The sequence below is a fragment of the Gambusia affinis genome, linkage group LG13 (genome assembly GCF_019740435.1).
Source record: "Gambusia affinis linkage group LG13, SWU_Gaff_1.0, whole genome shotgun sequence".
Classification (NCBI taxonomy): domain Eukaryota; kingdom Metazoa; phylum Chordata; class Actinopteri; order Cyprinodontiformes; family Poeciliidae; genus Gambusia; species Gambusia affinis.
Window position 1 is genome coordinate 13,515,749 of NC_057880.1, and position 13,854 is coordinate 13,529,602.

A 13,854-nucleotide genomic window follows, 5' to 3' on the forward strand; every position below is an offset into this window, starting at 1 on the left:
CCCAGATTTGTTGCTGGGAATATATTGTTTGCTTAGCATGCAAACGTCTTCCCAGAGATTTTATAGTCCTGTAAGGATCAGGCAGAGGGAAGAAAGCCAAAGTGGTCAAACAAAGAAGGTCTTGAATATTTTGTGCAGATGTGAAGCGCTGCATTACCGATAATATTCACATTTGATGCATTTACCATTTTATGGTATATATATTTCAGTAAATATTTTTTTTCATTATTGTTCAAACATTTATGCTTTCAATAAAAAATGTTATTCCTTTCACTTAATGTGGAGACATTTTATTTATTTGCATTGTTTATGTCCTTCAGAATTATACCTTAAGGTAACATTTTAACCATTAAAAGCGAATATGAAATAAAAGATCATCCTTGATAACTTTTGGATTATCAAAAGTTATCAATAATAAATGATATTCTTATTATCATTTTAATAATAATGTTTACCAGCTCTACTATACTACATCTACTATACATCATACTACTAAGCTAAAAGTCATTTTTTAGAGCAAATATTGAATAATAAAGTCAATAATACACGAATGAATAATAACTTGTAGCAGTGGTTACAACAAATGAAATTGGGGAATAATAAAAGAGCCATTTTCTTCTGTCCTATGCGACCTTACACCACCCTCAAAATCACATAACCACATAAGAACAATAACAAAACATCTGCCTAGCAGAAAATGAGAGATGCCAATCTCAGTCAGCTGTTTTAAACCTTGATCCTAAATGAATCCAAGCGCAGCTGAACTGATCTCTTTCTGTCACAGAAGAGAGCAGAGGAAAATGCAAGAGATAGGGCGGTTTGTTTGTCTGATCTGATCATGTAGTGACAGTGGGAGGGATGTTAGAGAGGCTGCAAGTGTTTGGGTATTATGTCAAATGAACAATGCCATTGGCTGCTGCATATCCGAAGTGCCATCTGTCCCAGCTGGTCAGTGCAAATGTGACTTGTAGCTGCATTTTGGAGTCAAGAGAGAGAGCTGCAGAAAATGTGCAAAGCAATATTCAACAAATTACATTATTATTGAAAGGTACGTTTTATTTAGTACCTCGGCTCTCATGTTACTCACATTACATAGATTAATTATGCACAGTGTTGAAGCTTTCATTTTTGTTAATTATAATTTTCGATTTACAGCTATATCAAACCAAATAACAGAATTGGGGGTTTAATAAAAATTCTATCTGACTTGCTTTGACAAATGAACCTCATGATATTTTGTATTTTCTTTTTATAACTGTACATGTATGCTTAAAATAGAGAGGCAAAAATAAGGAGATGGTGGTAGAACTGAGTTTTGTTTTATAGACAAACATCATTAGATCAATTCAGAAATCTGAAAAGTTGTGTTTGTCAGTGTGAAAACTTAAGCTTGTAGCTGAAATAAGTTATTTTATTTCAGTCAGTCTGTGTTTATAGCATTGTAATGAGCCGCAAACAGTTGTGTTTTTCCTGCTAGTTATGGGTCTACTAAATTACAACCTTAAAAGTGAGAAATGTTCTCTGCCCATACAATAAATCCTCATGTTTATTGTCTTCTTTCTCATATTAAGCAGAGATCCATTAGTGGAATAAGCAAGCTTGACAGGAAGTGCTTTACAGTAGTTTTTACTCAAGAAAAGGACATTTTACATACATTTCGTACAAGTCATGAGTGATAAATCAAACAGAATTTTACTTAAAAATAATTCCATACTTGGTTTATTGCAAAAGGAAGGAAGATTTTGGCAAAAGGAAGACAAACATAAAATGTTTCAATGAAACGACAGCTAGATGTCTTATGTAGACATTCTATGAGACAAATATCTAGAGAAATATTACACTATATGAACAGAACACATACACATACACTAGTCAAGACATTCATTTAAAAAGCATTTTAGGAAGCTGGCTACCTTCTGTCCAATATGTCTAAAAACTGAAACCAGCCAACAGAACCCCACAGTAGAAGTTTATTCCCATCACTTTCAATCATTGTCAAAGTAGCAAATTCATAATTCAAATTCAATCAGCAAATAAGTGATGATGAGAGAAACAAACACACGGTAGAATATATAAATGTGTAAATTTTCTATACTATTGCAAATCCTTGAAATACCACGGGGACTCAACAGTCATCTTTCACATCTTTCCAACAACCTCCTTGGCCTAGAATGGAGAAAGAGAGAATTAAAACCAAACCATGAAACTGTGTCATGATCTACAAATGCATAGTTGAAAACATGTTTGTACATTACTAGCCTGAATTAAAGATGTGATTAAAATAGTAAATAAGTGGAGAAACCCTAAGTGAACAATTCAGATAAAAAAATTACCCAAGGTAATAAGGCATTAATTCACTATTATTATTATTATTATTATTATTATTATTATTATTATTATTATTATTATTATTATTATTATTATTATTATTATTATTATTATTATTATTATTATTATTATTATTATTATTATTATTATTTATTTTTTATTATTATTTATTTTTGTGAAGAATGTTGTAACTTTACAAAATGAATAAATGGAGAAATAAAAGTCAACAGTTGGCCAATTGAAAAACTGAAGGACTTCATTTGTATTTTAAGTGGGATCAATAAAATTCTATTTATTCTTCATATAAACAAGAACTTTTGTGAGTTTTATTGAGTTTCTCAAAAAGCAATAACATTATGACCACTAACAGGTAAACAGTAAAGAGAAAGCGAACTTTGTGGCTTTCGGTGATGGTAATTGGACATTTATCACCAACTAAAGCATTTGAAAATGTTTTCTAAAGAGCAACCTAATCACATTTATTATTATGTCCTAAATATGTCCTTACTTTGAGTCATCGGTAGAGAGATGTGCTGGAAATTAATCAAGGAAAATTTGAGTTGCTAATCTTTAAATTTGCAAAACTTAAATATAATGATAACACATTAAAATTCTAAGTTCCCTCAGACTCCATTTTTGGCTTGACATGCATACAGCTCTGGAAAAAAACCACTAAAAAATAAAGATTCTTGGATTTTACTTTTTATAGGTATATGTTTGAGTAAAACAAGCATTGTTCTTTTATTAAATGAACTACAGGCAACATGTCTCAGAAATTTCAAGCAACAATTTAGTATTTATTTGCAGAAAATGAGAAATGGTCAAAATAACAAAAAAGATGGAAAGCTTTCAGACCTAAAATAATGCACAGAAAACATGTTCATCTTCTTTTAGAAACAAAAATAATTATGTTTTAACTCAGGAAGAGTTCAGACATCAATCTTTGGTGGAATAACCTGGAGGTTTTCAGTGTGGTTCAATGCAGTGGGCTCTTCATTTTTTCCAGAACTGTATTCAGACTTATGAAAATATTTTTTTTACCCGTGAATACAATAGCTTGACCTAAACAATTTCAGAATTGCATGATTGAATTGTGAAATGCTGCAGCTGCCCACAAAATATTTCAACTGAATACTTAATCAGTTTCCTAAATAAAAGAATGATTTAATATAATTTATTTGACTTTGTTCTTTTTACATCTGTCGCTTTTGAAAATCTTATCATTTTTTATAGTATTTTTTGCAAAAATTCTAACTTCACAAACATCTAAATTATAAATCTAAAAGAATATGTATCAAAGAAATATTTTGGTTACAAATTGACATGTTTCATGTGCTATTAATTCAATATAGTTCAGCGGTCAGTCTGCTCTGATCAGCTTTGCCTTTACGCAATCTGTCTTCAGACCTCCTCCTCACCTGTCTGTCTTCATTGAAATCTTTATTGACCAGCTCCTCATCACTGGCGGCCTGCAGGCTGTCAAAAGTGCCCTGTCTCTCCCGTTCCATCCCAGATGAGTTGCTTTCTCTCTGCCGTCTCTTCCATGACTCTATGATGACCTCATAGCAGGGAATTCGAGTGTCAGTGGTGCAGACGTACATGCCTATCGGCACGGCCAGCACCATGGCTAAAACTATCACCACTATATGGATTAGCTTCTCCCTCTGTTCCATCTCTGTGATGTCAGTTCCTGTCACAAACACAATGCACTGGCCTGGTCGGGGCATCTGGTTCTTTAGAGTTACACAGATTTCGTATTTGGTGGCAGGTATCAGATCTGAGATAGAGTAGGAGTGAATACCTGGCCCAATGTAGGTCATTTCTTTCTTATCATTACCAGCTTGACCAAAGTGAATGGTAAACCATGTCTCGGAGGGCCGTTCTAGTGCGGCGAACCACTCAATTGAGATGCCACGCACTGTCTGCTTGGCAATGCGAATGTCAATGAAGACATTTTGATCTGCAACGTCCGATGCAGCTGGGAAGCCTGCAACGTGAGATGACGAGGAACTGTCAGTAGAGATGACATCCAGGAGGACGCTCGCCGAGGAGTTCCCAATGAAGTTCAAGGCAGTGCAGGTGTAGACCCCACGGTCTGCTGCACTAAGGGACGGAATCACCAGGTGGGATCTGATGGTGTCATCGGAAACTCTTTCTTGGGACTCTGAGAAAATAAAGAAAATATATGTGTAGTTACTTATTTCTGCAGGGCAAAAATGTTATGTAATACATACAAAATTATTTAAAGATTCATTTAAAAAATTTTGAAGCGCTCTTCTTCTCAGGGATTCCATTAAAGTGAAAGGCCCAAATTATAAATGGATTGGAAATTATATTAAACAATGTAGCTAAATTTTAAACTCTAAAAATTCTTGTATATGGATTGATCATATGCTTTTCCACATTTCAGCTGTTTAATTTTAAATCAGATGTATTAGTATTTGTGCCTTCCGATAATTATTTGCATGTAATGTAAATGGATTGATGGTAATGCCAATCATTATTTGCTTGATCATTATGTAAACGGCTGCAAATGACAACAGATATGTTATAATTTGATTAATAAACCCTAGCTTTATTCCTGATGAAGATAACAGATGTTTATAGCAATATTTCCCTTTGTTTGGGGAGGGCAACTAAGCAACTAAGGCAGGGTTATTTGCTTATTGGATGCAGAACATGCTGCTGCTCAGCTCTTGTTTTATGTTGAGGGTCTGATTTTGTTGGTGTATGTTAGTTTAAATAAAGCAACATTGCCAAATATTGCTACTGTAGATATTTATGTTGATACTTTAAGACATAGATTCTTGTTTAAAGTCATGGACAGCAGGAAACTTTCCAGTATAAAGATCAAGTGAAATGAGCTTTACTCTGTAACACCATGACCCGACATTATTATGTAAACAGCTGCCCTTCAATCTACAACAATTTAAATGAATGGTGATGTAGAGCGGTCTCACAGCATGACGCTTATTATTATAAATACCAAATATCCAGATGTAACTCTTTCTGGCATAAGCATTATAGGTTTGTGATTAAAATGTAAGTTTAAGTATCTAATTTCACACAATTTTATCGCCTTAGCTGCAGTATAGCTGACAGTCCATCACACTCTTACCATGAAATCCTCTGATTATCTTCAGACCATATGTCCACCACACAGCAGGGTCCGGCCTCGCCTTGGCGTTGCAGTGCAGGGTGAGGTTGGATCCCAGAGGCAGGCTCATGTTCGCCTTCGGCGTACTGACCACTGGTTTCGTGCACGCCTGCAGCTCGATCTCGTGGAAGAACTTGCCCGCCCTAAAGTCCGGCCCTGAGCAGGTTAGGTAAGAGTTCATCAGTATGATCGGAGGACTCAAAGATGTGATGAACTCCACGAGGCCCTTCAGGCGGCAGTCGCAAAGCCAGGCGTTGTCGTGCAGCGCCAGGACGACGTTCGTCCTGGACGCTGTGACATCCCGCTCCTCTGCGTTTTGTATTTTCTGGTAAAGAGGCCAGTTCTGGAAGACTTCTTTCGATATGACCGTGAGCTGGTTGAAGGATAAATCTAAATATGTGAGCCCTGGTAGAAATTTGAGGGCGTGCTCCGGGAGGACGTCCAACTGGTTGTGCTTCAGGTCCAGGATCTTGAGGTTCTGTGTGTCCTCGAACGCTGTCCATGGTACTGATCGCAGCTTGTTCCCCTGCAGACGGAGCTCGGTGAGGTTCCGCAAACCCTCCAGACCTTTTGAGTTTATAACTGTGATGTCGTTAAAGTTCAGCCACAGGTTTTCCACTGCGGGTGTTTTGGAAAAAGCTCCTCTCGGGATTTCAGTGAAGTGGGATTTTTCTATCCGTATTTTGATCAAATCGTCTGGAAGGTTGTCGGGAATGGCCCCGAAGGCGCTTTCTTCCATACATATGAGTGACCTGTGGAAAAGCGTATTTGATCAACTAAAATTGGTTTTCTTTTATACAAATGACTGGATGTCACTAGATCACCACTACTAGAGTATTCATGTTCATCTCTTACTTTTTTGGCAAAACTCGTCTAGAAATCAGACCCATTTACGGAGACAGATAAGCGCATCAAAAAATAGCAAGACGGCGCCAAATAAAATCCGGTCTTACCTTCCATGACGATCATCAATACAGCTGCACCCACTTAAACATCGAGCATAACTTCTACATGGTACAGCTTTTATTAACATTACAACCAGAAGGTAAATCATTGTGTCCATAGTCCGTGACGAAGTCTGAGGTTTGTATGTGTGGTAAAGAGATGCCCATGGCAGCAGACAACAGAAGCCTATTAAACTTAATCCCTGACATGTTCAGGAAGAAGGAACGTCTAATTCTCGGGTATCAGCTTTGGCATCAGCTCGGTATACCTGTCTTGTAGGTCAGGGAAAGTACAACTGCAAGGAATTATATAGAAATTGGCTGTAGCTACTCCATAGTACAGAAATATAATTGTTTGTTGATAAGTGTGGAAGCCTATTTTTCTCTAAAGATACATTGGAACTTTCCCACAATCTGTCACATTAAAATATTGGGGAATATTGGTTGTTATCTTCTTTTATGGAGGGAAATTTACTTTTTATAAATAAAATGCCAAAAAAATGAGGCATTCTTTTTTGTTTCGCCACTTTTCCTCTGATTCCCCTAAATAATATTCAATGCAATCAACTGCCTATAGATTTCACCAAATAATGTGTAATTTAATTTTAGTGTCATGTTCCGTGTTTTTCTGTGTGTTTATTTTGCGTTTCCTGTGTCTCTGAGTCTCCGTGTTGTCCTGTCTTCCCTTGATTGTTTTCCAGGTGTGTCTCCTTCCTTGATTACCCTCTGTGTATTTAACCCCACCTGTGTCCTTGTCGGATCCTACGTCTTGTAACGTCTCCTTACGTCAGTTTCTGCCGTGTGTCAGTTTTGTCCATTCGTGCTTCCTGTTGCTACCTGTTGCTACCTGCGATGAGCAGTGCTGCCAGGTTGTTGAACTGTTCTGGTTAATCATCACCATTAAACTCATCATCTTTCATCTCATCTGGGTCTGCTGCATTTCGCCTCACCGGTTCCACCACTACAATTCATGACATTTAGTATAATTTCACCTGTTCTGTAGAGGCCTCAGAGGTTTGCTTAAGAATATTTGTAAACAAACACCAACATAAAGATCAAGAAATACAATAAAAAGGCATTTAACTTTTGGCAACGTTTAGAGCCAGACTATTTTGTTATGAAAACAATATCAAAAACCTCATGTACCATCATGAGATGTGGATTATGACCAAAAGAAAGAATTATTTTTAGTAAAAAGTGGTAGCAGCATGATCTGAGTATGCTTTTCTTCATCAGATTTGATGGAAAAATTAATTCAGGTCATCACTAGAAGGAAACCTGAGGGTCAAGAGTTGGTACATTTTGAGCAATGAGAACATACAAGACAGTATAAAAATATGCTGAGCTGAAATATGATTAAAAAAATAATGTAATGGTTGTGTTGAGGTTAAGTAACTCACTAGTATGAACACACAATATCAGGTAAATATATATAAAAGTTTATTTAATCATCTTTAAATGTGCGGTATGATCGGAATGAAAAGATCTACATTAAATGAGGGTCATGATGCCTCTAGCTGGCATTGAATGGATACATAGTTGTTGTTTTTTTACATTTCTCATTGCTGGGGAATAAAACTGATTTAACTTTTCATTTCCATCTTATTTACATTGTGTCATAGTTCACTCCTTTCTGTACTTCTCTCCAGCTCCAGCTGCCCTCCACTCACCAGTGTTGAACCATGCCTATGTGTATATCTTCTCTGAACTAATGACAGATATATACAGAGGCACAGAATTAACAGCATATGTAAGTGTACATGGTTCAGTCGATATTTACAAATCATACACATACATATATTATGTACAATGGAGTGTGTACCATTGTGTTCCCTTTAAATCAGGTTAGAATAAGAAGGGTTTTTTTTCGCTGGGTCGTGCAAGTAGCTTCAAATGTTACTTTTTTCCTTATACTTTGTGATGCAAACATTCTTCTACACGTAAAAGCAAGTCTTGCTAGTAATGGATGTTCGGATGCACAGCAGAGCATCTGCAAGAAGGACAGGCTTTTCCAGAACGCTCCAATTTTTTTTCTTTTAAACTGATATTTCCATTATTGTGCAACGTGCAAAAGTCCTTTGATAGAAGTTGGGCCTCTGTGGCGGTGGAGTCGGTGGCAGTATCCAGCGAGGAGGAACCGGTGGAGGGGAATCCCATGGTGTGGGTGTATGGGAGCGTGTGGGAGGAGGACTGACGTCAGGATGTTGTGTGGGGTGAAAGTAAGGATTGTGCTGGGGATATGGATGAGGGTGAAAGTGTTGGCGGTGACGAGAATGGTGCGGATGGACATTGGGCTTCGGATTGCTATGCGGATGCGGATGCAGATGTGGGTGACTGCGCGGAAGATGGCGTGGAGCAGGAGCCAGAGCTGGAGCATGACGTCAGCAGAAGTACTCGTTAGGTTGTCCCTCGATCTTTGCTGTTGACTCGGAGTCCAGGCTGGAGCGGGCTGACAGCAATCTGTTGGACTCCTCTTGATTCAGTCTGTTTAAGTACTCACCCTCAAGCCCTTTGGCCTTTGTGCCAGGGGACAGTGTTTCAAAAGTCACATATGAGTCTTGAATGTCTTTGGATTTCTTTCCCCAGTACTTTTTAATGCGCCTCTTCAGCGCCCCACAGCACACAATGACAGTGAGGGGGACTGCAATGATACAGGCCACAGTGATCACAATCACATTGATCAGCTTCTGGGTGCCAGTTGCACTAGCTGCTTCATCAGTAGAAAATATCACACACTGTTCCTTCTTGGGAATGAGCCCCTTCACACATACACAGGCAATGTACTTCGTCCTGGGCACCAACCCGTCTATAGTTACACGGGTTTGTCCCGCTCCAACGTTGATCTTTCTCATGTCCCGCTCCCCAAACACAGCATACAGCACACTGAAGGCAGTTGTGTTCTTTGCTTTAGGTGCTCTCCAGTTCAGAGATATTGTATTGTCAGTGTCACCCACCACCTTCACAGAGCGGACCACCCTGTCTGGGTCCTGCTGTAAGGATGAAGTGTTCGCCGCCAGGTTGCTGAGATTTGTCTTCTCCAGATCCAGTAGTGCATCTGAGTTGGGGGATGTGGAGGGATCCTGGGTGGCTCCATCAGTTAGGGTGTAGCTGACCTGTTCGGAGTCAGCAGGTAACATGTCAGAATCCATAGCAGCCAAAGCTGATGAGGTGGAAGTTGGAACTACATATCTGGCCACCAGTTTCTCCTGGTAGGCTGCTTTACCCACTGGGTTTGGCTTCTTGACTTTGACCTTCTTGTCGGTGTTTGTCTGGTTCCCTTCGGGTCTTGGTGGGTTAGAGACAACCAGAGAAATGACAGCCTCTGCATTCCCTGCATAGTTTGATGCCTTGCAGATGAATTTTCCTGAATCGCGGTAGGACACAGCTGGGACGCTGAGGATGGACCAGGTGATTCCTTCTTTAGATGTCTCTTGTTGTACTGTGGTAGAAGAGAGATATGAATATGCTTTATTATGCAATTATGAAAGCAAAACAACATTTTAGAATGGCAAAAATCTAATAGGAACCTGATTCTGAGAGAAGATCTCTGCTAATAAAAAGAAAATAATGCCAGGCAGCTGATTACACAATATTTATTCATCAATTGCCGTCTATGTTGTGTAACTGTCTGTAAAGACGGCAGCTGTCAATCAGACTTACAATCCAACTGGATCTAGTAGTAGCTCTCTGTTTAATTAACAACAAGACCACAGAGTATAAAAATCCTCCTAACACATGTACAATACACAGAGACCCTGTGGTGGTAGCTGATTTGACTCACATGGTTGCCTGCCCAGGAATACCTGTTGCTGAGCAGCATAAACCAAATGCAAAAGAAAAAGGCATCTATCTGTTCCAAATGAGAAACTGTTTGTTGGTTTTACTTCTGAATGGTTTTTATTGCTTTTTTCATGCCCAGCTGGTAGACAATGGGAAAGCTTTGTGTTGTCTACAGTGTAAACACTATAAGAACATGTAAGATGAAGAAACATGTCAGAATCCATAGCAGCCATGAGTCTTGAATGTCTTTAGATTTCTTTCCCCAGTACTTTAAATGAGCCTTTTCAGTGCCCCACGGCATTTGAAATCAAGTTTGAAATTGGAAATTCAAAGGTCTTTTATATTGTATCTGTAAATCTGAAATACTTTGCTCAAACTTGGACCAGGTTATTGAGATTCATTAAAGCGCATTTTGAAATTCATTGCAACTATTGTGATACAGTAAATGTCCAACCCATGTATGAAGTACTGTAGATTAATTGAGGATTTGTAAATCCTTTAATCTATTTGTAAATTATAGGATCTGTATTTATGCATTAGTGGTGAAAATGAAGAGCTCGACCTGAGCATTGTTTATTTCAGAATTACCGCTGATAAGACTAAAGACTAGCTAACCTGTTCCATTAAGCATTTGTCCATCAGCCCTGCGCCATGTCAGATCTGGCACCGGTACGCCAATGGTCCCACAGCGAAGGAGAACATTGTTCCCAACCGCACTCCGGACTCGTGCCACTGCTGTGTGGACGCGTGGGAGCTGACACTGACGCAGCTCTGCATCGCTGAACAAGACCCCTGAGAAGCTCTCTGGTGCCGAACAGCGGAGTCTTGTGTCAATAAATGCCACGGAAAGCGTGGGGGACTTCTGGAACTGGACCAGGTCATAGAGTCGGCAATCGCACACCCAGGGGTTGTCATGGAGACCTGTGGGTGAACAGAAACAGGCAAAACTTGAGGAGGAGACAGAAAAGTGCAGCTGTGTGCAAAGTGAAAGAGCGGCCTGCAGATGGCTGATTGTGATGCTATGATGATAATCCTGTAAGAGGATTTACATTTAATTCAGAAACTACATAGTTATGATTATGGCAATAATGACAACATTGATGATGATGATGATGATGATGTGTAAGATATTGAAACAGTAATGTGTACTAATATTTTGTTGTTCTAATTTCTTTTACGGTCTGTATATATTTGAGTTTTAAGTTCAAACTCTCAGTACAGATCATGCATGGGCTGTTATGCATACATGTATTTGAAGAAGTATTTTCACCTTTTCATTTGGTAAGCAAACTAATGGTGCCACAAAAGATGTTAAAACAGATGAATGATTCTTAAAAATGTCTTACTTGTCTATACAAAGTTTGCACTGGCTAATGTGAAAGTCCAAACTTTTTGTTAGATAAGTGCATTTAAGTGTTACTGCAATCATGAAGCAGCACATTTTAAAAAAAAAAAATACAGAGAGAGATTATTCAGAATTAAGCAGGATATTTTAAAAATAAATTGAGGTCAGGGTTGAGATTATGTGCCGCTTAAAAATATTTTGTTTGTCCTGCAGCCATCAAAGAGCAATTCTCCATTACACACAGAAATATAATAAAGTGAGCAAAATACACTGCTAAGTTATGTGTGTATTGGAGGGCAGGTATGCACAGGTGACATGGGAGAGTAGTTTTTATTATTATTATTATTATTATTATTATTATTATTATTATTATTATTATTATTATTATTATTATTATTATTATTATTATTATTATTATTTATTTATTTATTTATTTATTTATTTATTTATTTATTTATTTATTTATTTATATTCTTGTTTGTATCTTTTAATGGTAGTAAATGAGATCTTACTATTCCAAAATATTTGACATTTTATTATGGTTTTTAAATGGGCTGTTCCACCCCAGGACAATCCAGCTCATAAACCTCCTAGAGACGCCCGTGTGTCCCTTCTTACCAAGAATCATCTTGGAGCTCTCGGGGCCCTGCACGGGCTTTGTAGCCAGCCAGTTGGTCAGCACCTCGATCGGCAGGGTCAGCAAACTGTTGCTGGACAGGTCCAGGTAGGTGAGGTTCTTGATGTATGTGGTGGCTTCCGCGGGCAGCGAGGTGAGCTGGTTGTTGTGCAAATCAAGAAGTCTGAGGCTGGGCATGTCCATGAGAGACTCCCAGGGAAAGGCAGTGAGGGCATTCCCGTCCAGACGAAGCTCTTCCAGGTTGAACAGTCCCCGAAAGCTTTCCGGGCTCAGAGCCGACAGGGTGTTGAAAGACATCCAGAGGAATTCCAGACTGGAGAGGTAGCTGAAGGCTTCGCTTGGGATTTGCTGGATGGCTGTTTTCTCGATCCGCAGTTTGGATGTGTCAACAGGAAACCCGACTGGCACAAGAGATATGTCGGGATCATTGCATATCACGCTTCTGAAAAGGGCAAACCAATATTCATAAATTATATTTGACAGGCAGGATAAAAATGTTTTATCAATTGTTAATTTAATAAAACTGGATGACAACATATAAATTCAGTTACGTGCACACTCAGGTGAGGTAAGAAAAAAAAACATCGTGGAAAATATTGTTGAGAAATAATGCAAAGAATGCTTTTAACAGATAATCTTGTGAAAGATCAAATTTGATTGAGATTAACTCTAAATTGTTACCGTTTGTACACAGTTCACCTCTACTGAAACATCTGTCCTCAGGTTTAGATCTAATCATCCGAAGAGATGCACCCGTGCGCATAAACCACGCAGGGTCGTAGTTTGTTCTGTAGTTTCCTTACCTAGCCTTGGATCCGTCACTCAAGTTATGGTAAAAACAGCTGCACTGCGAAGGACAGGAGCTCACTGGGGAGGGAAGCTCCAGCGTGGCCACGCAGAGCCCCAGGAGCAGGACGCGGAACATCTTGGCCCACTTTTACGCATACGCAGTGTGCCTGCGCGCCCACTTTGCGCCTCACTCAAATTTAAACAGACTTATTTTTTCTCTCTCGTGTAAAGAACTATCGCCTGCATGGCTTTGTTCCCCCGCTTTGCTGTCCCATAGTGATCTGACTGCTGTGAGTCCAGAGATAAAAAGGATAGACTGGGATTAGAGGAAGAACTGGCGTTCGTTTCATTTTGATGCGTATAGCATCCCGGAATCTGATAGGCTGCGCGGAGACGTCCCTATTTATCATCAGTAAAAAAAAAAAAAAGAAAGAAAAAAAACACTTCCGAAACGGTCATAATCCACTGGGATGTTTTCTTTCTGCACTGAATTGTTGGCTGTTCATTTCAGCCTTACTGTGACAGCTGAGATGTAAGCGAACATCGCTTTGTTTTACCACAAGGTGGCTCTGCTGTTGAAAGGTTTTTAAAACACGTGTGTTGGTCCTGCCAAGCGATCTGAAGGCTTTCTTATGACAGTTTTAAGATATGTGTAAATGCATAATATGTATTACAACATTTATGGAAATGTTTTTCATGGAACAGTAAAAGGTAATCATTAACCCTAACCCTACATTAACAAGTACTTTCTCCAAATACAGAAAGGCCATCAATAATTACAATTTAATTAAAAAGATAAAACATATTCTGTTCAAAGTCTTTCTGTGTCTCATATATTTCAATGAAAAAGTAGGACAGTGTCAAAGGGGAAGCT

General features: G+C 38.7%; 2 protein-coding genes across 3 annotated transcripts; both read right to left on the reverse strand.

Annotated features, from left to right (window-relative positions):
* Positions 1-3,671: 3,671 nt before the first annotated feature.
* lrit2 (leucine-rich repeat, immunoglobulin-like and transmembrane domains 2) lies at positions 3,672-6,548 on the reverse strand. The gene is made up of 3 exons (XM_044137447.1): positions 6,439-6,548; positions 5,447-6,237; positions 3,672-4,492 (listed from the first exon to the last, which is right to left on the reverse strand). The coding sequence occupies exons 1-3, from the start codon at positions 6,546-6,548 to the stop codon at positions 3,672-3,674; spliced, it is 1,722 nt and encodes a 573-aa protein (XP_043993382.1).
* Positions 6,549-7,898: 1,350 nt separating this feature from the next.
* On the reverse strand, positions 7,899-13,132 carry lrit1a (leucine-rich repeat, immunoglobulin-like and transmembrane domains 1a). Of its 2 annotated transcripts, XM_044137449.1 has the most exons (5): positions 12,995-13,132; positions 12,173-12,633; positions 10,825-11,130; positions 9,657-9,868; positions 7,899-9,542 (listed from the first exon to the last, which is right to left on the reverse strand). In XM_044137449.1, exons 1-5 carry the CDS (start codon positions 13,114-13,116, stop codon positions 8,811-8,813), a joined length of 1,833 nt encoding a protein of 610 aa, XP_043993384.1. In that variant the 5' UTR covers positions 13,117-13,132; the 3' UTR covers positions 7,899-8,810. The 2 variants fall into 2 exon arrangements, with proteins under 2 accessions (XP_043993384.1, XP_043993383.1); XM_044137448.1 differs by having other exon boundaries at positions 7,899-9,868.
* Between the last annotated feature and the right edge of the window lie 722 nt (positions 13,133-13,854).